The sequence below is a fragment of the Peromyscus leucopus genome, chromosome 4, assembly GCF_004664715.2.
Source record: "Peromyscus leucopus breed LL Stock chromosome 4, UCI_PerLeu_2.1, whole genome shotgun sequence".
NCBI classification, from domain to species: domain Eukaryota; kingdom Metazoa; phylum Chordata; class Mammalia; order Rodentia; family Cricetidae; genus Peromyscus; species Peromyscus leucopus.
The window spans coordinates 109,159,342-109,184,836 of NC_051066.1; the positions used below are offsets into that span (position 1 = coordinate 109,159,342).

At 43.5% G+C, this 25,495-nt stretch overlaps 1 protein-coding gene across 1 annotated transcript in view; it reads right to left on the reverse strand.

Annotated features, from left to right (window-relative positions):
* Fermt1 (fermitin family member 1) overlaps positions 1 to 25,042 on the reverse strand; it is a 46,775-nt gene extending 21,733 nt beyond the window's left edge. Inside the window, exons 1-7 of the mRNA XM_028878641.2 lie at positions 24,844 to 25,042; positions 21,649 to 21,817; positions 19,354 to 19,587; positions 16,133 to 16,279; positions 14,431 to 14,644; positions 11,560 to 11,662; positions 783 to 890 (exon numbers count right to left, since the gene is read on the reverse strand). Coding sequence (XP_028734474.1) covers positions 783 to 890; positions 11,560 to 11,662; positions 14,431 to 14,644; positions 16,133 to 16,279; positions 19,354 to 19,587; positions 21,649 to 21,799 — 957 coding nt within the window. The 5' untranslated portion in view covers positions 21,800 to 21,817; positions 24,844 to 25,042. The remainder of the gene's footprint in view (positions 1 to 782; positions 891 to 11,559; positions 11,663 to 14,430; positions 14,645 to 16,132; positions 16,280 to 19,353; positions 19,588 to 21,648; positions 21,818 to 24,843) is intronic.
* Positions 25,043 to 25,495: the final 453 nt, after the last annotated feature.

Here is a 25,495-nt window from a genome sequence, read left to right on the forward strand (position 1 = left end):
CCACATGCTGGGATCACAGGCGTGCTCTACCTCACCTGGCTCAAGAGGGAGGTTTTAGAAAGGTTACTGCCACAAGTGGATCATTAGCCACGTCTTCTTCTTGGAGGAGAATTTCCCTAGAATCCTGAACATCTCCAGGAAGGAGGTCTGTCTATGCAGGAAAATGACATCCAATTGGACTAATTTTGACATTTACAGTTAGCTGGGGTCAAACTTAGTTCCGCCTTGTCTCTGTGCACGTGAGAGGCAAGTGATGGGAATTGCAGAATAGATGCCTTATATAGTGTGTGCACACTCGCAGATTGTGAGGAGCATTTTACATTTGAAAATTATTCCCTTAATTTTCATTTCTTTCATCCAAGGAACAAATAGAATGCTCTAACCAGAACAAACTGAAACTGTGTTCCTCCAACCCCCTCGAAAAGCTGTAGATATCCTCACAACCTGCAGACACCCTCACAACCTGCAGACACCCTCACAACCTGCAGACAGACACCCTCACAACCTGCAGACACCCTCACAACCTGTAGACACCCTCACAACCTGTAGACAGACACCCTCACAACCTGCAGACACCCTCACAACCTGTAGACACCCTCACAACCTGCAGACACCCTCACAACCTGACAGACACCCTCACAACTTGCAGACACCCTCACAACCTGTAGACACCCTCACAACCTGTAGACCCTCACAACCTGTAGACAGACACCCTCACAACCTGCAGACACCCTCACAGCCTGCAGATACCCTCACAACCTGTAGACAGACACCCTCACAACCTGCAGTGCTGCGAAGATCAACATTTCCTCTTCTGTGCAGTCGATTTCCTCCAAGAGAACAGCCCACCTGGCTTGCTCGTAGAGTTGGTTTATTCGGACAGCGTCATACTAGAGAAAGAAACAAATGTGTATATGTGTGTGGGCATTTGTTTCTAGTCCACAGTTCAAAAGTTCTTGGATAACTGGAGCCATTCTCTGTGAATCACATGGTCTAGAGTCTAGCTCAGGCAACTGCATGGAGACCACTACCTTCCTGTGGCCCTGCTCCTTTGATGTCTGAGGTTAGAAGGAATGTTCCCTAAATATCTTCCAGAGCTTCTTCAAGCAGCCTAAGTGCCAAACATGCTGTGTGAAAGAGATTAGTCACAAAATCCTGCATGCCGTATAATTCTATGTATTACTTTTTCTCCCTTCCTTCCTTCCTTCCTTCCTTCCTTCTTCCTTCCTTCCTTCCTTCTTCCTTCCTTCCTTCCTTTCCTTTTTTTTTTTTTTTTTTTGTCAGGGTCTCATGTGGCTCAGGCTGTCCTGGGACTTGCCATGTAGCTAAGGATGACCCTGAACTTCTGATCCTCCTGCTTCTGTCTCCTAAGTATGAGAGCTAAGATTACAGACATGCACCACCACATACAGTTTCATGTGGTTCTGGTAATCAACCTCAGAGCCAGGTGAGCACTCTAGCCAATGAACTAAGTCCTCAACCAGAATAGGCAAATCCATAAAGAAATTAGTTTATTGTTTTTGCCTGGGGCTGGAAGGACTGAAGGGCAATCAGAATGCTTGTTAATGTGGTCCAGGAATGTTTTATGGGGTCATGGAATGTTTTGAAAATAGATGCAGTTGTGGTTGAACAATTCTGTGAATACATAAAAAACATTGAACCGTGCATATTATGTAGGTGAATGTGTAATCTTAAAATGAGTAGAGGAAGCCTTCTGTTTCCCGTCCTTTCTCTCCTTTCCCTCTTTCTCCTGTTTTTGGTATTGGGATTGAATCTAGAACCGGGAGAATGCTAAGCATACGCTCTACTACTGAACCTCACTCCCTGGCCTGGAGAACCCTACATAAGACAAGATGCCTAAAAGTTATGATGTATAAAGTAGAATTGACAACATAAAATTAAACATTTACAGTGAAAATACATTTAAAAGATCATACATTTATAAGGTAAAGACTGAAAGAACATATTTCAATAAATAGAAGAGACAATATCCATTAATCGAAACCATTCCCATGAATGAATATAAAAATCAGACAATCTAAAAGGATGGAGAGCAAACAGAAACAGGTGTTTCACAGAGAAAACCAAATGGCCATTTAAACACTGGAAAAGATGACCAACCTTATCAAAAATTAGAGAATTCAAACTAAAACAAGGCAACAGAATTCCTGTTCCATCAGACTGGCCTGTTAGGTATTATTGTATCTGATGCTGTGGGATGAGGGGCAGCTGGTACTCTTTATAGGTGTGGTTATAGGAATGCTACCTAGACACATCTCTTAATCCCTCTTGCACTTGGATGAGTGTCTAGACAGAAATGCAGGCACACATCAGACACTCTCATAAGAACGTTTGCCACACTTGGGTCCCAACAATATGGGTTAGCCTATGATTACGTTTCAGTTGATAAAAGGGCAAATTGGACTTTATATACTGATGTGAAAGACAGCTCCAACAGGTAAAAAGCTGCAAGCTCAGAGCATGTACAAGCTCTTATTTATACAGGAAATACAAGGCCGGGGAAACCCGGTAAATATAGGCTAGTAAATATGGGAAAAATCTGCAAGGATGGTTAGTCATGAAGTTGTGGCTGCCTTTAAGAGAAAGATCATATAGCAAAGGATGATTTTCTTTGTTCTTTTGGAATGAGTTTATTATATTTGTTGTGCATGTTTAGGGTTTGCAACATAAAACAACAGTATAATATAGAATGTAAAATGGTTTTGTTCATGAAAAGAGCAGCTAACTCATCAAAATTGTAAGTTAAGTATTGAGAACTGCTGGTAGTGAAAGTCCATGAGAGTATACAGCACTGACAACTAGTGTTCAGAAGGTCAACCTATCGGAACTAAGGGTTCTGTTAGAGGAAACCATCACACAAGGCGTTGTGGAATTACTGCCTTTTAAATGAACTGGCTGTCTCTTATAAACTTCTGGTGCAGTAACAGCTATGAGTCTTCCCATTTTCCGTGCATCTCCATGTTACGTGTACATGTAATCTCATGATTGCATCTCAATCTTGGGCAAAACTTTCCCTATACATTTGGAGTAATTGGACAACTGTCCCCAGCTGAGTTTATTTTTCATTAACATATATCTGGCTAGGGCCATTCTCTGGACAAAAGTATTTCAGCAAAGATACTTTTTTCCAAGGACAAAACTGACAGAGATAAACATTAGCTCATCTCACTCACAGATAGAGAAAAGAACCACTAATAATTAAATCCTCAACCCCTTACCTTCACTCCAGGTTATTTACACAAGACCCTAATTTAAGAGATTTACTGCTCACATTCCTGGGATGATGTTTTAGCCATTTGCTAGATACTGAGTTAAGGCAGTTACTTCCCACTGACCCAAGGAGATTGCCTCCAGGCCAGGCAGGCAATAGGTGCCAAGCTTCTTTCTTGTGCAAATTAAGTTTTTATTTCTCCTCAGCCAGGTGCTATTCCTAGATTTTCTCCTCAGCAATTACTCTGAGTGAAAGTGCTTTTACTAACCAAATGCTACATGCTCTGACATAGGTTGCTTAGCCACCTAACATATGTCCCCCTCCCTATCAGAAAGCAGCTGCAGCCAGGACAAGCGGGAAAAGTGGCGCCAAAGATATTTACTTTGTTGTGACTTACTGACCCCTAACATTCTATCTAGCCATTTCTAGATTATAGTTTGAGCACATAAATTCCCTAGTTGATCTTAGCCATTAGTTGACCCTACCAGAGAACTCCCCTTTAGTCACTCCCCTTTTGGATTGTAATTGGAAGCTGACAATTGCTTTATGTGTGGGTCCTTATCACCTCTCTCTGAGACCCTGAAAACTTCAAGCCTCACATTGCTTTACCAAAGAATTACTGCATATGTATATATACTGGTTCTCTGAGAGCACTGAGAAGAGGATTGATGGAGAAGAACAAAGATGAGGATGGAGATGGAAAGAACTAGGGAGAATAATGAGAGAACAGCAGAAGGGACTGAGAGCAGGAGGGACTGAGAGGAGCTAAGTAAGAGAGCAGAAAAGAAACAGTGCAAATAGAATCATCATAGAAGAATAAAGTGAATGAATGGACTAAAGAACTCAGTGTGCTTAGATTCATTGAATATCTCTCAGATTAGAATCCTCAGCTGGTTGATAGACTCTTTCACGGACCCTGGGAGCAAACAATATAGGCTGGACCTATTATTGTTTGCATTAGTTAAGAAAAACTTGTAATACATACATGTCTACAGTCCATGGTCCTCATGTCCTACATGAGCACTCTAGAATTATTCATCTTGTGTGTCTGGTGCTTTCTATCTTTTGACCTGAGTCTCCCTATTGTCTATCTACCTGACTGGGGCTGCCCTTGTTAATACTGTAGCTTGGTGTATCCACAATTTTTACTCCTATTTCTTCTTTTTTTGGAGTCTATGTACAAGAGTCTGCTTTATTTTACTTGGCACATGTGTCCTCTGGAGGACACATCTGTCTTGCAGCAAATGGCAAGATCTCTTTTCAAGTCATTCATATATATGCATACAAAACTTCACAGAATCTATCCATTTAGGTTAAACACGATGTTTTATTCTAAATAATCCCTCTTTACATTAATTTTAAAAATAATCTGAACTGTGGCAGAAGATGTCTAATAAAATTAATCTTGACCTTTAAAAAAATGTACAGTTTAGTGGCACAGGCAAATCACAATGTTGTGCAACCACCCACCTTCCAAACTCTAGTCTATTAAATCATAGTTTCTATGATAGAGTTTTTAGGAAGTGATTTCTAATTTCTTTGTGTGTGTTGTGTGTGTGTGTGTGTGTGTGTGTGTGTGTGTATGTGTGTGTGTGTGTGTGTCATTTTGGTATGTGTTTGTGTGCTGTATGGACATGTGTTTGTGTAGGTGTGTGAAGAAGACCAGAGGAGCGTGTTGATATCCTCTTCTATCACCCTCGCCCATTACTTTGCAGCAAGGCCTCTTTCTGAACATGGAGTTCATGGTTTTTCACTTGGTTGGCATCCAGAAAGCCCCAATGTCTGCCTGTGTCTGCCCATCTCAGTGCCAGAGTTACAGGCACATATGAGACTATGCAGAGTTAGCTACTTGGAGGTTAGGATATGAATGCAGGTCCTCATGGTTGTACATTAAGCACTCTTAACCACTGAACCATTTCTCCAGGCCCATCTGAATTTTTTTTTTGCAATGAGAATATATTATACTATATGCTTTGAAAAACTAAAATGAATAAAGAAAACATGAAAGAAGAATGGAAAACACCCAGAGCACCTCAGTAGACTCATCATGAATTGATTAACACTGGCTTATTTTTCCTTTTGCGCTAATCTTACGCCTGTGAAGAAAAGAGGTGATAGGGAATGTCTAAATGGGAAGCAAGCCCAAACCAGCAACCAGCTCTGATAATGATAAGTGGGAAAGACGACATGTTGTGTTGACATGTTCTTTCTCTGCATTTCTAAAGTTTCTGGGAAGACAAATGCAGAGCCAAGAGGATGGGATTTAGGATGTGACCTTCATGTCCTAAATGTGGTGATGTGCTGAGACCTTCAGGAAAGTCTGCCTCTGTTCTGTGATCTACAAAGGCATCTCAAAGAGCTGGCTTTGGAGGCCCCCAACCCTGCCCATCCCTTCAGACAGACAGAAACAAACACACTTGAGAATAAGCACCACATCACTGTTCACAGCAGGCCTGAGCAGACACAATCCAAGCACCCTCACTGAGCTGGAAAATGGAGAAATAAACTGCACTATCTCCTCATAACGGGAACCACTTAGCAACAAGAGCAGCATGACACCTGTGAACATGCCTGGTGAACCTGACATGACTGATGTCCATCTGCATGGCATTTCTAGAAAGGGCAAAACCTGGGATAGAAGGCAGAGCAGGCTGGGTTAGGACCAGTGTCTGACCAAAGATAGAACCATTGTATTGTACACTTACTACACACACACACACACACACACACACACACACACACACACATACACACACATTTTATTTTATTTACTTTTTGGTGTTTTTTGGAAAGAAAGAGTCTCATGCAGCCCAGGTTGGCCTCCAAATTGTTGCGCAATCCAGGCTTGAACTCTTGATCCCACTGCCTCAGCTTCTTGAGTGCTGGAATTAGAGGCGTGTGCCATGATGCCTGACTTCCAGTGAATGAGTTTTATGGTGCATTAATTAGAGTTCACTGAAGACTTGACAACTAAAGGAAAGTCACAGTGTGCATGAATCCGGGTGTGGTGGTACATGCTCATCATCTCAGATACAGGGAAGCCTGAGGCAGGAGGATCATTCAGGAGTTAGAGCCAGTCTCCTCTTAAAAACAAACAAAACTGCTAGGTGGTGGAGGCACACACTTTTATATCCCAGAACTCAGGAGGTAGAGGCAGGCAAATCTGAGTTTGAGGTCAGCCTGGTCTACAGAGCAAGTTCCAGGATAGCCAGGGCTACAGAGAAACCCTGTCTCAAAAACCACCAACCAACCAACCAACCAACCAACCAACCAAACAAACAAACAAACAAAATCAAAGCCATGCAGCCACTGCTACACCACACACAAAAAGAATCCTGCTTTAATTCACAGATTATAGGCAAAATCTAAATAGCGATACAGTCACTGATTCTTATATTTGACTAACAAACTGTCAACCTAGATGTCTGTCAGCCCCTCAGTCCTAGTATATCCAGTTTCTAATAGCACAGGAACTCAATGGGTCACTCAACAAGGCTTTCCTCAGAGTACTCAGTAAAGATTTTAAAAGTATACTAAAAGTTCTCACACCTAACCATCTTCACATGGCTCATAAACTAAATAAAACAATGATGTGTAAAATACATTAAACTACAATCACCCGCAGTTACAAGTTAACAGTAAGAGATCGATAGGATCTGGAATAAGATGCCAATAGGATCTGGAATAAGGGCTCAATGCTGTCCAATCCTTGCCCCCAGAGCTATCCTGGGACTCCCCATTGGTCCTGCTTGGCTTTGGGGTCTCCCCGTCAGAGGCTGGTTTTCTCAGGGCAGTGCTGAGGCATTGTCTGCAGGTCATTAACAGGTATCCTATAGGTTTCTGTCTTGGAGAACACTTTTAGTTGCTTTCCATTGATTTAGGAACAAGTATTTCCTAAGCGGATGTGCTGGCTAGTTTCAGGTCCACTTGACATGAGCTAAGAGAGGAGGGATCTTCAATTAAGAAAATTCCTCTATTGGACTGTTGGCAAGCTTGTAGGGCATTTTCTTAATTAGTGATTGATGGAGGAAGGCCCAGTCAATTGTGGGTGGTACCACCCCTGGGCTACCAACCCTGGTGGTCCTGGCCTGGGTTTTCTAAGAAAACAGGCTTAGCAAGCCATGAGGAGCAAGCCAGTGAGCAGCAACTCTACATGACTTCTGTGTCATCTCCCGCCTCCATGTTCTTGCCCTATATGGATTTCCTGTCCTGACTTCTTTTGATGAACAGTGATGTCGAAGAATAAGCCAAATAAACCCTTTCCCCTCCAAGTTGCTTTTGGTCATGGTGTTTCATCACAACAATAGTAACCCTAACCAGGACACTGGGCTACTCACGTTAATGCCTAAGCTTAGGTTTTCTGTCTCTTGGCTGACTTAAGCTAGAACCCCACATCTTGGAGGACATGGATTCTGCCATCTCTGTTATACACATCCCTGTTTCTGTCTCATTAGTTCAGTGACTCCCTTTCCCACATGCCAACCAGGACACAACAGCAATAAGCCCGCATCACCCTGTCCATGTTCTCAAGAAAGCTAACTGCTTACATCTGACCACAGGTTCTCTGTCTGCTGGGAATGGATGTCCTGGGGTCCTCCAATGTGTTTATTGTGTACAAAACTTGAAAATACTGTGGACTGTCAGAGTCATAAAAAGGTTTATTTCCTTAGTTCACATGTTTTAAACATATTTAAAAGGGGCATAAGTGTTTACAACAAACCAAGGGAGCTGACTCATTTGTTTTTAACAACAGTGTGGCATGGATGCACTATAATATAGTCAAGCAGTTCTCTACTGATGGACATTTAGGTGGTTTCCAATCTTTTCTTAAAACCATTCATACAATAATAACCTATAGTAGTGATGTATAAAGTTACATAAGTGCCACTATGCTATAAAGAGTAGATTTGCAGGTCAAAGTAGATATTGCTACATTGCTTTCCACAGAGGCTAGATTATTTTGCATTTTGACTTACAATCACTGTGTAGGACCTACCCTGGGCTTTATTATTTATTCAATTCATTAAGAAATACACATATTACTATGTCCACTTTGAAAAAGATTTTGCTCACTGTAGTTCATTTCATGTGGTAGACTTATACATTTTAGTTCATTGGCTTTAATGCCTGGTAGTTTTAGATTCCCTGCATGCAACTTAGTTCTTGGCTAATAACTGTTGCTTGATAAATATGTGAATAAATAATCAAGGGAAACATTTGAATAGATAAAATGGGGCCAGAATACTGACTTAGCAACTGTCTGAATATATTTTCTATTGATATTTATCTAGTTTGTGGACAATTTCAGGTAGGTTATTAGAACTGAAAGCATAGAACAACACAGTTTAGCTGGGAACTCGATGAGGAAAGACTCAAGGTGAACCAAGGATAAAGCTTAAAAATGAAATCACAAAAGCCCCATCAACAGGTGTGAGAAATCTTCTTTTGGGCTGTTGGTCAGGGCAGTCCAAGAGACTCATAAAGTAATATAGTCTACAGATGTCACCCTTGGTTGCCTCCCAGAAATTGAAGGTAAGTCCTTTCGGTGACACCATAAATTTCAATTTCAGGACTCAGAGGATTATGAGCTAGGTCTGACCTGAAAACCTTCCTCCTGGGGTATAGTACCAGAAGGTGCTATGCAAAATGCCAAGGAAGAGAAGCAATTAAAACTCCTACCTAGCTGTGACATCTATGAACCACAACAAGGACCAGCATGGCAAGATATTCCTAATGATGCAATAGTGGCACTCATATCTTGGCAGTAACCAACAATTTTCTAATTAGATTTGAGTCTCACTTAATAGGAGAAAAATCATGCCTGGTACTGGAAACCTAAGAGAACCTACTATTGTCCCTTTCCTAAACCAGTATAATCCCTTACTTTATTCTAAATATCCCTATACCCACAGAGAAGTGTAGCTCTCATTCCACATCAAAGAAGATTCTTTTTGCCAGTATACAACTGGTCAAAATGCAGAGCATCACTGACTGTGGGGTGCCAGACTCCACTGACACATCCACAACACAGCTCCTACTCCTAAGACTTAGAAGGAGTGGAAAGATAGTAAGAGCCAGATGACCAGAAAGTCTGCTAGGAGATTGTGTCTTCCAGATATGAGAGAGAAGATATACCCATCAAATTTCAACAGTATAGCTGCCCAAATAAGACCTGAACAATTCTAATAACAGTTGACATCTCAATGTGGATGGGTGAAGTCTCATGGTGCCGCATCCATAGATAATGAGCAACAAACAATGAATGACTGCTGAGAGAGAGAATTAGTCTTCCCCAGGAATGATTGATCAGCTACCCAATACCTAGTGGTCTGCCCTACACACACACACACACACACACACACACACACACACACACACACCACAAATGGACTCAGCAGACTGACTTATATATTTATTCATATATATGTAACAATAATAGGAAAAAAAGAGGCCATGAATTTTCAAGGGAGTGGGGAGAGGTCATGGAAGGGGTTAGAGAAAGGAGAAGGGGCTGAATAATATGATATTTTATTTTATTTGGTTTTTTGAGATATGGTTTCTCCGTGTAGTTTTGGTGCTTGTCCTGGATCTCACTCTGTAGCCTTGGCAGGCCTTGAACTCACAGAGATCCACTTGGCTCTACCTCCCAAGTGCTGGGATAAAAGGCGTGCACCACTACCACCCGGCATAATATGATATTTTAATTAAAAAAATTTTAAAAGAAAAAGAAATTTTACCTTAAGCTAAAATACAACTCTTTTACTTTTTGTATGACAGAAATATTTTGCAATTTATAAAGCACTTTTAAAACAACAAAAAATGAGATTACAGAAAATGTGTAGGTTTGTACTAGTAGACAATGCAAAAAAGAAGAAGCCATAAACCAATGTTCGTTAAGGAACTTAAACAAAAGTCAAGGCAAAATGAAACAGTTGCTTAGGAGAGTGACACATTCATGATTCCTCAATCCTTTACTAAGAAGCCAAAATTTCCTGTTTTGCCACAGTTCCCGGGGAGTCATGCATTCCGGACACAGGACAGACCCACCAGCTTTAGCCTGGGTCCAAACCAAGGATAGGCAGAGTTTTTCCATAGAGATGACAGGGCTGGGGCTGGGGGAGATGACTCGGTCTGTAAAGTGCCTGCTGAACAAGCATGAGGACCTGAGTGGATCTCCAGCACCCAGCATGGGTGGGTGGTCCTCTCTGTAATCCCCGTGGTGGGGAAGAGGAGACAGGAGGTCCCAGAGGCTTGCTGCCAGACAGTCTAGCTAAATTTGGTGAGCTCAGTGTTCAGTTAGTGACCTTGTCTCAAAAATAAGGTAGAGCGTGGTTGAGGATGACATCTGATGTTGACTTTGGCCTTTTTATGAACACGCACGTGCACACACACACACACACACACACACACACACACACACACCTAAAAAGAAATAAAAAGGAGTAAGGTGGTTTTTGGGTTATTTTTGTTCGTTTGTTTGGTTTTTTTGGAAGAAATTAAGTAGGGAAGCTAGGGAACTGAGATGGGCCTTGAAAGATAGGAAAAAAATCAACCAAGAAGGCAGAGACGTTGCTGCAGGGGGGAGAGTGGAGAGAAAGGTAGAAGTAAGCTCCTCACACAAATGCTCAGAGGGAAGTGAGGATGAGCAGCAGGCACAGACCCTGAGTGAGGCTGACGCAGCAAGGTTGCCTGGCCACCCAGAGACGACGCTGTTTCATTTTACATTTTCTACAAGGGGCCATTTAGCTGCTGATACTCAACTCCACAAAATGGCTGACTGGAAGCAGGAAAGCAGTAGATGTCCAAAGGACTCATCTCACCCCTCACTAATAAGCTTTGGGTGAAGATTTGCCCTAAAATTGGAGTTGGTGACTAGCAGAGCTCTTTATTTAGACAGATGATCCCTTTTCCCTGAGGACATTTTAACACTGCAGTTGGGAGTCTTGTATGGATCCCGTGTGGTCCTGGCTTGCTCTTAAGGACATGTCCTCAACCTGGCTCTGGTACCTCCTCTCCTTCCTAAGGCATGACGGATTCTAGTATGTGGGCCCTCGTTCATGCCTTCTTATTCCCGTGAATGTAGAGAGGCAGTGTACAGCATGCTGGGTACAAAGACCCCGGGCAAACTCCCGCTATGCCTGCTTAGGCTGCCCTAGGGAGCAGAGATGGAAGATCAGAAGCAGGTACACTTGTGTCTGTCTACCTTGCAGAGATGAGGAGGTCACACAAATCAGCCCTGACCTTGATCACCAAACGGAAAATATAGAACTTCCATGCACACACGTCACAAAAGGAAAACAAAACGAAACAAAGGAACCATTTCTTACTTTAGGATTCAAGTCAAAGAAGGTGTAGTATTTAAATCTTAACAGCAGCTGCTCATCCTCTTGAATGTTTTGTTCCATGAGGGATCTTGAGGAATCCAGCCAACTAGGAAACAACAGGTTAGGATTTAAAAACAGTCCACTCCTCAAATATACCCACCACATTGTGTTACATATTGCATATTACATAAATCCAAGAACACAGGCAGGGCAAACAATATCAACAAAACCAGTGAGCACATACTAGCTTATAGTTGCACTCTGCCTTACCAGCGTTCCCCCACCTCCTCCAAGACAGGGTTTCTCTGTGTAACAGCCCTAGCTGTCCTGGAACTCACTTGTAGACCAGGCTAACCTTGAACTCACAGAGATCTGCCTGCCTCTGCCTCCCAAGTTCTAGGATTAAAGGCATGTGCCACTATGCCCAGCTATGTTACAGTTTTTAAGTTAAAAATATTCTTTTTTATTTTTGGTTGTGAGCCTAGCCTTTAAATGCCTGGCACATGCTTAATAGCACTTAGTAAGCAGGATCTCTTGAGTTCGAGCCAGCTCTACAATGAGTAAAACACAAAGCTAAAAAAAATGCCGAAAAAAAAAAAAAAAAAAAAAAAAAAAAAGCTCATGGTAGAGCTCTTGCTAGCAAGCAAACTTTGATCCTCATTCAAAAAACACACAAAAACAAAAACAACACACACACACACACAAAAAAAAAAAAAAATTCTCATTGACACATGAAAAAGTAAAGGAGTTAGGAGGGTTATTCATTAGTATTTCCTTCCTTCCTTCCCTCCCCCTCCCTCCCCCCCCCCCTCCCCCTCCTTCCTTCTTCCTCATCTCACATTGTAGTCCAAGCTGGCTTTGAACCTGTGATCCTCTTGCCTCAGCTTCCTGAGTGCTGGATTATAGACATGTACCACCATGCCTGGCATTATCTCAGTGTAGCAAATGAAGTGACCAAGTCTCCGTGAATTAGATGATTTATGCAGGGTTACAGCTCCACGGTGGAGCCAGCATGTAACTCTGTACCTCTGCCTGCCTCTTCTGCTACTCCACTGTGGCCAGCCCAAAGCAACGCCCAGCTTAGCCACTGTCTAGCCTTTTGACAAGCAACATGTCATTGCCATCTACAAAGTTCATGCATAACAAAGTTACAAAAATTAAAAAAAAACAAAACTCATGATTTAAAGAACTTTATAATTTTGTGTTAGGCTGCATTTGTGGCTATCTTGTGCATGTGTGGCCCACAGGCCAGTGAGTTGGACATGCCTAGCAGACCCTTCTGCAATGATGGGAAAAGGCTTCCTTGTGCTGTGCAATGCATTAACTTCTAGCTAGATGTGGCTATTGAATATTTAAGTTGAGTATTGTCGCATCTTAATTTTAATTAAGGAGAAGCAGTGTTCTATAAAATATAGCACGAGCTGAACTGACCACCTTCAATGTCTCTAACAGGTTCATAGACGCCACCAGGCATATATACTACTCTGTGTTCCCCAGGACTCTTTTCACACCTGTAACAGCAGCAAGAGGCACAGTCCTGGATGGTAAGCCACTGAATTATTTGAAGACAGTTTTCTCACACTTTTAAGGTACTGAGACTGAGTCTGTGTTCATCCCCCTCTTTTTTTTTTGTAGTTAAAGTTAGCACTCTGAATTTTGCTAAGGAAACATAATGCCCATGCCTATTAACTAAAACATTGGATAGCCCCCAGCTCTTTAACTTCTCTTAGTGTATGGACACCTGTGGATGGAAGTTTCTGTCCCACCTGGTCCCACAGTCATTCTGTCTCAAGTAAATACACAGAGGCTTATATTAATTACAAATTGTTTGGTCTATGGCTCAGGTTCCTTCTTTTTTAATTAATTAATTAATTTTTTATTTATTTCTTTACTCCTTCAGTTCACCTGGCCTCTCTCTTAGGCTTGTTCTACTTTTTAAATGCTGGAGTCCTTGCACACATCCCACATTCCTGGCATCTCCAGCATCCTAGCATGTCCATGGCACTTTAGACCTCACCCTCATGCATACTTTCCTTAGTTATGGTTTCTATTGCTATAAAGTGACACCATGGCCACATAAACTCTTAGAAGGACAACATTTAATTGAGGGAGCTTGCTTACACTTTCAGAGATTCACTCCATTATCATCATGGCAGGGAGCATGGCAGCATGCAGGCAGAGGTGCTGTGGGATGTTCTGTATGGCAAATGTGTTGCTCTGATTGGTCAATAAATAAAATATTGATTGGCCAGTGGCTAGGCAGAAAGTATAGGCAGGACTAACAGAGAGGATAAAAGGAAGAACAGGAAGGCAGAAGGAATCACTGCCAGCTGCCACCATGACAAGCCGCATGTGAAGATGCCTGTAAGCCACGAGCCACGTGGCAAGGTATAGATTTATGAAATAGATTAATTAACTATAAGAACAGTTAGCAAAAGCTGCATGTCATACATGTAACAATATAAGTCTCTGTGTTTACTTGGTTGGGTCTGAGTGGCTGTGGGACTGGCGGGGGAGAGAGATTTGTCCTGGGCCAGGCAGGAAAACTCTAGTACACAGAAGTGGTGCTGGATGAGTTGGCTAAGGCTTCTTAAATCAGTCCATTTCTACTAATCTATGTTTTGCCACATGGCTTCATGGAATTACCTGTGTTCCATTACATCTTGCTCCCCTGGTAGCTAGCGCTCAGTGTGTCCCCCAACTCCACCTTCCTTCTCCCCATATCTTTGCTTAGATTCCCCACCTGGCTCTATTCTTCCTTCCCATAGGCCACAGCAGCTTCTTTATTAACCAGTGATAGCAACACATAGTCACAGAAAGACCATCCCATGGCAGACACCAGTTCAGACAGGAGAAAGATGGAGCCCCCCTTACCCCGCGTTCATCTTGGCTTTGTCCACCAAAGATCGAGGCTGGAACATGTCGGCGAGCATATCTGGTGGTGGAGGAGGTTGGCTGAAGGCCAGAACACTGCAGTTTTGCTCTGTCAAAGGGCTGTCACCGAACCAAGTCATAGTGGATAAGGCTGGCGTCCCGTTGATGGGGTCATATGTGGGTGTCATAGTTTTACTGTACAAGCCAGGGCTTACTGTGAGGCAGGCAAATGATAGGTGATTCAGGTTAGGAATATTTAGAAGAAGATTAGACTAAAATGAATTTTGATTCTAAATGTATCAGGAGTCAGGAGAGTAGGGAGACCAATTGCACAAGAAAAAATCTTGCCTAGTGTAGCACGAATCTTAAAAGTTCTTATTAATAAAAACAAACCCAATGCCAGCTATTGGAGTGAATACTGGAAGATCAGAGAAGCAGAACAAGCCACAGCTTCCTCACCTCGCCATTTCCTCAGCTGATCCTGTTTCCTCAGACTGGAAGCCTCTGTGTCCTTATCCAAACAGATCTCAGCTGAACTGCTGCTCAAAAGCCTAAAAAGTTAACCAGGCTCTAGTTCCTGGTCCTCACACCTTAAATACCTTTCTGCTTCCTGCACTTCCTGGGATTAAAGGCTCTTGTTACTATGCCTAGCTGTTTCCAGTGTGGCTTTGAACTCACAGAGATCCAGACAGATCTCTGCCTCTGGAATGCTAGGATTAAAGGCGTGTGTGCCACCATTTTCTGGCCTCTATATCTAGTGGCTGTTCTGTTCTCTGACCCCAGATAAGTTTATTAGGGTGCACAATATTTTGGGGAACACAATATCACCACAGCCTGAGATCCCAAAGATGTAAAGGTTTCCAAGAATCAACACAGAGAAATGTTGGTAAGTCAGTCCTTTCCAGCCATTCAAAGTTCTGTTTCTTGGTGCTATGAGCAAACTGAGAACACAGACACACAGTGTCTCAGACATCGAAGAGCTACATTTGCTACTTGTAAGAACCCAAGAGTTGGCTATCTTGCCATTACCTTTGAACACTGCTCAAATCCCCCTTTTATTCTTTGCATCAGAATACACTATATGAGAAAGCCCTTGATATTGCAAGAAAGCTAGGACAGTTGTTTGATACAGGAAGAAAAGTATATACCTTCTCAAAATCTTTACTGCCTTTCCTTTACAAGCCAATGAAAGCATGCTTAAGAAAGAGCCACTCAAAGGCAAACCAGGAAAAGAAAAAGTTTATTTAAATTATCCAAATTATTTTCTTTCTTAAATGTACTTTTCCACCCACAATTCATGGCCAGATGTACTAGCATTTTACAACATGAGACACACAATTAAAACTGTGAGTTACTAAGCATACCTAAGGTAAAAGTCTAAATTAAAAAAACATTTGAAACAACTATGTATCTCCTTTTCAACTTGTCCGTTGATCCTTCAACAACATTGGTCTTTCTTTGTTTGGAGAGAAAGTGAGGGGAGGGAGCGAGGAAGAGAAAGGAGGAGAGGGGACATAGATCTCCTCTGCTGCTTTAAGGGTTGGGGTGGGGGGCTCCCTTAGATCTGCTCATGCAGTCAGTTCATGAACGGCTATACATGGAGACAAAGGGGGCAGAGGGAGGGAGGGAGAGAAAGGGAGAGAGAGAAAGGGAGGGAGAGAGAGAAAGTCAGTCTACAGTCACATTTGAAACAGCCCCTTACCTGGGGAACCCGAGCTTGTTGAAGAACTGTCCAAGGTCAGGACGTCTTCAGCCACAGGCTCTTTATTATTTTTATCCTTCTTCTTTTTTTTCTTAGAATAGTCACCAGAAGGCTTTAACAATGAAAGTTCTTCTGGTCTTCTAATATCTAAAATAAAACAAAGTAACAACTAACACAAAAAAAAAGCGAGAAAACAAGAGAAAAAGAATTCCTCCTGAGACTCAGCTGTTCTGTGTATTTGACAGGTCTTAGGGGATTGGGGCTGTAAATAGAAGCCACTGCATCCCGTTTGAAGGAACAAAGACCCTCAGCTGGAGAAGGACAAATAGTGGCAAAAGGTTAAGTCTAGTACAATTCTAGTTTGTGCTTTAATTTGGGATGAAAATATTTTAAATACCCCCAGGGCAAAGGGACCGGTGTCACATCCTCTCCATGGGTTTGCTATACGATTTCAACCGCTGTCAACACTGTGCGGCTCCCGTGCCATCCATGAGCCAGCAGTTTTCTCCTTTCCTTCCCCTCCCATCTCAGTCTCTCTCTTCCGTTTTGGAAATAACCACAAAGGGTCCTGCATCTTTTTTTTTTTTCCCTATACAAAGCCCACCATTTCCTGCCATCCCCGTGGAGCTGTCCTCATGTCCTGCCTTGTCTTCTGGGTCACTACCATTTCAGTGTGTGCCAACCTGACTTCCAACATTTGAAGAGCATGTGTGTGTCTGTCAAGAGCTTGTGCTGGCAGCTAGCCACATTCTGCACCGCCTACCTCCACCAGTCCATGCGAGAGGATTCATGCTCTCCAAGAAGGGCTTTCAGTGGTAGGCTCCTTCCTTGGTACCTTCACCCTGCTGGGGCAGCCTAGAGGTCCCAGAGGTCCTGGCTGCCCACAGTGTGACACTCTTACAGGAAGCCAGGTGTTTACAGTCGCTTCCCCGTATCTGTATTCCACACAGTATCTCCGGGCATTAGGACTCCAGTTCTGGATTCCTTACCTCAGAGTCTGCTTCTGAAGAACCCAGCTCTGATAACCCTTCCCCAGTTCATCCAAGAGTGCAACTGTGATCAGAGCCACTGATAACCCACAGAGCAGCTTTAATCCACGGAAGTGGCTACTTTAAGGGTCCTGGTACCCCTCTCTTAGATCCTCTCATCCAGTCAGTTCATGAACTGCGTGGTGCCCAGAGGCAAGAGCAACTCGGGTGACGCTCCCCATCATCCTGGATGCCTGACTGTCAGGCTACAAAACACCTGGAGCCATCCCAAATGTATACTCAATGCGCACCTGACAACTTAAACATTATAGTGTACGCATTAAACAAACAATAAAGTGAAACTCCTCTGCCCAAGATCTGTGCCTCTTCTGTTCTTCAGGGGAATTCGCCATACTGCTAAATCTGAGCTAGTGCTGATTGATTAGACTTAAAAGCCATGGGTAGAGATGCTGAGCAGAGGTCTCCCCTCGCATGTCTTCAAAGCCACAGTTAGAGAAGAGAGCACCCGACTACTTGGCCTCAGCTGTGACGTGTCACCTAGTCCCTGTGGGGTCTGGAAAAGGCCTTTTCATATGACGGCTTACTTGGTGTTCGAATCCTCACTAGGTTACTACTAACAACAATGTGTTCTTGGGCTTCATTTGCCCCCACATGGCCGGGACACTCCAGGAACTTGTGTTCTGCAGTGGACTGTTTTCCATGAATTGATTGGTTCACTAAACAGCCACTGGGCAGCTGATGTGTGCCAGACATTGATATGCTGAGGTAGTGGTTTCTGTTCTAATCCCATTTCAGGCTATCAGAACCCTTAATGTCTAACATAGGCATTCCTAAATCTGTGGAGACTTTCCTTCATTTGCTCTACCTCCCATCCTGTTTTAACACTCTCTACTCTTTTCAGTCAGCTTATTTGCTGACTATCCATCTCGTCTGTTTCAAAGGGCAAGACTTCAGTGATCTTCGTCACAGTGTCCACCATTCACCACATTACCTGCTGCACAGCAGGGCTCAATGAACATTTTTGAGTGAATGAATAAAGCGGCTTATAGTTTAATGGAGGAGGGTGAATTCTTAGTGATGTGTATGTAATATTCTGTATTCACATGCCGGGTGATGATGCATAATATTCTTGGTACCAACCAAGGAAGACACCCACACATTTTCAAGAAATAGGAAATAAGAACCATTCATGGTACAGGGTCCCTCTTTCTACAGTGTATCATAAAGAAAAAAAAAATCGGAGTAGGGTTATCTCTGTGATACTGTACCATGAGACACCAAATCATCAAGTGAGCCTGGTGGCACATGCTGGTAATCCCAGTGTTTTTCAGGCTGAGGCAGGAGGATCACAAGTTTGTGGTAAGCCTTGACTACATAATAAGATCATATTTAAAAACCAAACAAAAATAAGATTGGGCTGCTATCTTCAAACAATTTTTTGTGTGCTATGTGTGTGTGTGGTGTGTATGCAGATATTTGTGTATGTGCAGGTACACAGGCACTTGTGTACACATGTGTGTGAGGCCAGCAGACATCCTTGGTGTCATTCCTCAGAAGCCATCCACCTTGTTTTTCTTGAGACAGTGTCTCACCCTGGCCTGGACCTTGTCAAGTGTGGCAGGCTAATTGGCCAGTGGACCTCAGGGATCTGCCTATCTGTTTGCTCATTGCTGGGATTACAAATGTATGCCACTGTGCCAATTTAAAAAAAATGGATTCTGGGTATTGGCAAGGCAAGCCCTGTACTGATAAGCTCTCTTCCCCAAGAGTACTTTTCTGCTTAAGCTTCCTAAGTGACTTTTGTAGACAGAGTATTTACAGGAGCCAAGTACTAGTGAAGGAATTGAAGTATGCGGTACCACCTCCCCAAAGACAGAGATGCGTCATAATGAAGGATTCAACAGATCTCCCATCCTTTGGTTTACCTTAACATCTGAGTGTGGTTTGGAGGAATGAGTTTGGAGAAGCACTCTTAACGTGACCACTTCTACTTACAAGTGTGCTTTAAACAATTGCAAGCTCGTGGAACTGGCTCTGACGTGTGCAAATAGTGTTCCCTTCATTTCCTTCCACCTGAACAACTGCAATGCTCTGCTCTGGGCTTGGGAGTGTGCTTCCTTGTAAAGGAGGGTTCTCCAGCCAATGCCCGAGGCAGGCAGAAAGCACAAGGAATTTTCCTGTTTTCTTTTGCCAAGAGTCTAAAGGGCACAGTGGCCCTGGCAGGGAACTCACTCAGCACTTTGCAGATATCGGCCACAGCCTTAAACACCACGGCTGAAAAGCTGACTCGCAGTCGCACGGTCTTGGCATTGGGTAGGCGAAGGCGGAGCATTTTATGCTGCGGGGTGAAGAGGAGCTTGGCGTCGGCCTGGACTCCACACTTGTCCAGGGTCCAGTGGGTTTTCAAAAGCCAGCAGCGCTTCTGCTCCCACCACAGAGCAAAGTCTGACCAGTCTTGGGCTATGTCTGCAAGAGTGGAAAACACAGTCAAGCGTAGGCGAAGAGGCTGAGCGCTCAGGTTCCAGACACCCCAGTCCATTCATGGGTAAAGCACTAACCTTTAGCTTACAATCTCTTTTTATGGCTCACGGCTCAACAGTTCTTAGCTTCCTTCCAACGTCTCCCAGGAGGGGCAGGGAACAAAGAGTGTCTGAACTCTACCCTCATTTATTTTCAAGTGTCAAAAAAAACCATAAAGCAACATTTTTGTTCTGATGAGTGCTAAATCACACCTCCAATCCCTCTGTGCGCCAATCTTCATTGTTTAATCAATCTTAATCTCTAATAGAAATGAATCCTCTCACTATTGGATCACAAGGGAACACTGCTGGTCTCCACAGGCCACACAAAGCACAGAGAGTCGACGGCTCACTCTTCTCAGCCATATCCAGTCCCTCTAGCAGCTATATATCTGCAGTTTGCAAAGCACCTGCGTCGACATCAGGGCTGTACAGTCTCCCCTGCAGTGTGGGCATCTACACCTAGACTTGACATCAGTAACAGAGGTGAAACTTCCCTCGGCCAGTACGAAGTCAAACCCATCTTTTATGTTGCTCATTTAGGAGACATCAACATTTTAATTTACTTATTTTTCTTTCTGTGAATGCTGCCTCTTCTTTAATTAGAAAGCCCCTCCTGTCAGTGCTCTTAGCGGAAGCATCGGATTATTTTGGAAGGCGATGAATCAGTAACTGTTCCCTGTGGCATGGGGATAAGGCTGTGGTTGGGATAAGGCTTGAGTGTTCTCAAGACTTCATGAGTTGAGGTTTGATTCCCCACTGTTAGGAATGAAGAGGGTGGAAACTTAATCCAACCACTGTGTTGGGAGATGGAGCCTTTGGAAAGTATATAGGATTAGGCATGACCATTAGAGTGCAGCCCCTCTGGACAACTCTAGTGGCTTTATAAGAAGAGGCAGGAGAGAACCAGGTACACACACACACACACACACACACACACACACACACCCCTTGCTTCATGCTATAGAGTCTTGTAATCTTCTGTCATCAGATTTGGTCCTGAGACCTTTAGCCAGAACCATTTGCCAAAATAACCCTCTGTTCTTTATAGTCACCTAGACTCAGGTGCTTTGTTATAACAACAAAGGAATTAACTAATGCAATCTTCAACAGTAATATTTACCAAGAGATAATGATCGTATATTCCACTACCTATATGAAAAGAAAATCAAAACTCAAATGTTCATCAGTGGACAAGTGGATAAATTGTGGTAGGCTCACATAATAGAATATTATATAACAACCAAATTAGATTAACCCAAACTATATGCAACAATATAGATCTCTTTCAAACATGATATTAAATAAAATAAAGCAGTTGTGTAAGAGTATATCCTTTATGAGCCCATTTATGTGAAGTTTAAAAACAGCAAAATGAGAGGCCAGGATAGTGGTTGCCCTTGGTGAACCATTGATTGGGGGGTGAGTGGGTAGCAAGTAAGGGCTTGAGAGGGGGCAGGTAATGCTCTTTTTTCATTTGGGTGATGATCATGTGAATATGGACATGAGATGCACTTAGAAAAGACCTTTATCTCAGTACAAATGAGAAGCCAGCATCCAAGGTTTCAAATAGATACACAATAAAACATTGAAGAAGACTTCTCTGTCTTTGTTGATGGACGAGTATAAAAAGACCCATTAACAGCAAGCTGAGTTTAGCATGAAGTTATCAAGTGTTAACTTATATCAAGTGTTAGAGAATGGACTCAGCAGTCTAATGCCATGTCACCTAAGATCACCATGGATGTCACCGGTGGGATGGCCCTTGACTTTGCAGGAGTAGAGCATTCTACCTTCTTGAGAGCTTCAATCTGGCCCCAAAGACTCAAGCCTTTACAAAGGTGGCTGGATTCACTGGGAAGCTCTTGTGTGGTCCCTCTTCTTCTCTCTGGGGGAACCAGGAGTGAGGAAGAGGAACATACTCTCAGGAACCTAGGGCCTGCCATGGCATGCTGAAGCAACAGAGAGGGGTCCAAACCCAGAAAACCACGGAGAATGAATGACTTACTCATCTGTTCCACCAACTTGAGCATCACTCCTCCAATATGCAGGTCTCCTGACACCCTCAGTGTGATGTTTCTCTGCTGATTTTCAATTGCATGGTCAACCTGGACCACAAGCTCCCAAGAAGCAGATGCAAAGTCACTGGACGACAGCATTGTGGCACAGGCAGGTGTCTTTAGGGACAAAGACAAGCATAGGTCAGAACGGCAGGGGAAAGTGGAAGGTGCCAGCAGGTTGTCAGAGGAAGGCCATTGCCTTTTTTAAAAAAAATTAATTAATTGATTGATTAATTAATTTCTGGAGCTGAGGACTGAACCCAGGGCCTTGTGATTGCTAAGCAAGCGCTCTACCACTGAGCTAAATCCCCAACCCTGCTTTTTATTTTTATTTTAGATTCTTGTTCAAAGAATTCTGCAAGGTTCCTGGTACCTAGATACTAAATTAGGATCCTAACTGTATATACAAAACTTACAAAAATAATCCCAGTTATTTAAAGTTCTATATTTTCTTTTCTCCACTGCGGTATATATTTTCTTTGTCCATATAATGTATCAATCTTCATTTTCCCTTTTTCCTACTTTTTCTTGACTTTCTCTGAACTATTTCAACAAAACACAATAAACTATGGCAGTCCTCCAGCAATCTTAAAGTACTCTCCATCTTTACTGAGGTATAATTTGTGTGTGATAAAGCGTACAGACTTTAATGTAACAGTTTAACACATCTTTGCATGCAAATTATACTTCAATAAAGTCAATTCAAAGAAGCTTTCCATTAAAACCATTTCCCACTGAAATCCTCTTTCATATCTCTAATACACCTGTGTTATTATATTTCTCCCAGTAATATTCGTGTCTTCTGGTATGAGAAACTATAAAAACTCAGCAAAATAACTGCATATTAGTTATTATCTTACTTTAATGCACACAATGGCATAGGCACGTGACTATAAATTATTGCCATATATTAGATTTACTTAAGCTATTTTCTTTCTATAGTGTTGGGTGTCTAACCTAGGGCCTTGTGACTTTAGTCAAATGATCTCAGCACCGTGCTATAACTCTCAAAGCAAGTTACTTTTCTTAAAGCACACAATAATCGAATCATAAATTACGTTGATTAAAAAAATATTTTTTGGGGGGTCTGGCACCTTGCAATCTTGCTTCAGCTTCCCCAGTGCTGATGTGACAAGTGTGTGCCGCCACTCTGGGCTCCATATCACTCTTTGTTGTTGTTTTGTTTTACACATTTTTTTGGTGAAAGATTAAAAATCATGAGTGATGGACAAAAATTTAGTCTTTAAGATAGGGTAGGAGGTTCAAATCCATGATTTCCTCCTAACTGGAGGCGCTTAGGAAAGAAAACAAGTAGAATCTAGACTGAGATGACCTGGTGATTTTGGGAAATCAGAATCCTAAGCAGGCAAGACTTCAACAAAACTTGAGATGTTGGCTCAAATGACATTGCTAATCTGGGCTTTTAAAAAGATTTTAACTGAAGGTCATTTAAATGACTGTAAGGAACCCTTTGCACACCACTGTTTAAGACAGCTTACGAGAAGCCCATGCTTCTCAAGGCCTATCTTGAGGGACACACTGCACTCATTTCCTAAGGCAGCACTCCTGACCATGACCCAATCTCTGGGGATCTTACAGGGGTGTGAGGCAGAGCCAGAGACTCTGAGGCCCAGCCAGCTTCCCTGGCATGGCTCATACTCTGAGTCACAAGAGCCAAGTGAAAAAATAGATGTAGGACTCAGTATCCCCTTCAGCCTACCAGAGTATGGAGATGGGTTGGTAATGATGTCTGGGGCACTGTTTTCGTAATAATTGGTGGATAATTAAACCACCAACGTCACACCATGTTCGTCTCACATGGGGTATTTGTAAGCACTAAGTGAACCTCAGAAATACACTAGATACATTAACTATCACAAATCCATAGGCCAACTACTGCAATCTGAACATGCAGTGCAGATTGAAGGTGTTTTAGTTAAATTCAAAAGTTCAGGAGTGTTTTATAACCAAAAGTACCCCCAGGGTGCAGTGTAAGGATGCAGTGGTGTGCCTCTCAATAACAGAGGCCCTCAGGGTGACTTCTTGCATTCAGTTATTGAAGTGGCCTGGATGCTTGCTCCCCTTATCAGCCTGCAGGGGCATTTCTGGCGATGCATGCACTTTGTATCAGCTACCAGCCCAGCATCAGGTCCTCCACTCTCACCAATAACTCATCTACAAAGGAGGAAATGTGGGCTGAGGGAAGGCAGGCCACTTGCTGTAAATCCGTTCAGTTCGATGGGGGAGCCCAAACGTGAATCCATCCCCCCTTTACTCTAACTTATCTATCCATCACTCTGAGAAATGTCCTGGGTAATTTTTCGATAATAGGAGGAAACCACATGAATGAAATTCTGGCTTTTAACAACATTTATCATCTCTACAAAAAGATCAGCAGTGAATAAAAACACCCTCTTCACGGTCAACTTGACATGGAAGGGTTTGAAGAGCCTTATGGTCTCCAAATTCTATTTTCCGAGGCAGAGTTTGATACATACATAAATAACTATTTTTTAAAAGATGATTTCTTGTTGATCATTTCCTGGACCTTCAGACACGCGGTCCTTAGTTTTTCTGACTGGAGTAATTAAAACATTTGTATAGACAATGGGCAGATCCTTTACAATGGAAATTCCTCCTAAAATTAAGACAATCTGGTTTTCCCACATTCCTTTCCTATCTCTCCGTGCCTTCATTTTAGCCTGAAGTTCTCATCCTCAACAAGCTGTTACTTGTGGAGTAAACTTCAGCCAGTGGAAGCGCACCGAGGAGACCAAAACAGGACTTAAAAGGCACCTTAAGGTCACCCCTCCACCCCACCCCCCACCCCGGTTCAAAGAGAATGCCAGGAAGAAAAGACTCTTAGTTTTGGAGGGTGTCGCGGGGTCCTAGGCGTATGCTGGTGCCCAGACACCTGCCCCTTGCCCATTAACGACAACCTCCCGAGCTGAACGGAAGAGTTCATTTGCGCGGCCAGATTACTGGGCCCCAGAAAGTGATCACATCCAGACAAAATTATTTCAGTTCAACAGCCATTTAACTGCACAGAGCTGCAGAAAAGAAGGGGACAAGGGTCCCAAGTCTCCGCGGTGCGGGGTCGGGTCACAGTCGGGTGATCGCCGCTCGGCGGTCCCAGATCTCACCTGTTATGGAGCCCGCGGCGGCGTCCAGTCTGCAGCCCGCACGTGGAGAGCAGCGTCCCAGGGCCCGCCTTGGGCGAGCAGGGGTCTCGCGGGACAGCACAAGGCTGCGGTGGGCCGGGTGACGCTGCGGGGACCTCGCGACAGCCAGTGAGTGCGCCTGGAGTCCGCTGCCCAGCGCCCAGCACGGTCGGTCCCAGGGCCGCGGCGTCGCGGCGGGCGCAGGCTAGCGCGGCGGGCAGGCGGGGGCACGTCCAGCCCGGCCTGCTAGGTCTTGCTCGCGCGCGGAGCAGGCGAAGGCTGCAGATGCAATAAGGGTTGAAGGGAGCCGCAGGGCTGCTCTTGGCAGGAGCCAAGCAGCCTAGGACACACTCCACCCCTCCCGCCTCCACTTTTATATGGCTTCTCCTGGGCGCCTCCAGGGTTGTGGGTACCCTGAAGCCCTCAGCCGCTGGCCCAGATCGCAAAGCCCAGTCGTTTCCCCTGCCCGCTAGGTACATTCGTCATTCATGCCTGGGGCTCGGGAGATTCCCTTCACGTCTGCAACTGTCTGCCTTTGCAGAGTGCGGGACCAAGCCTACCAGACAGGTGGCATGCACATAGGCGATTCACCTCTGAGTAAGAGGGTGATGTCAGTCTTCCAAAAAGGTGAGGC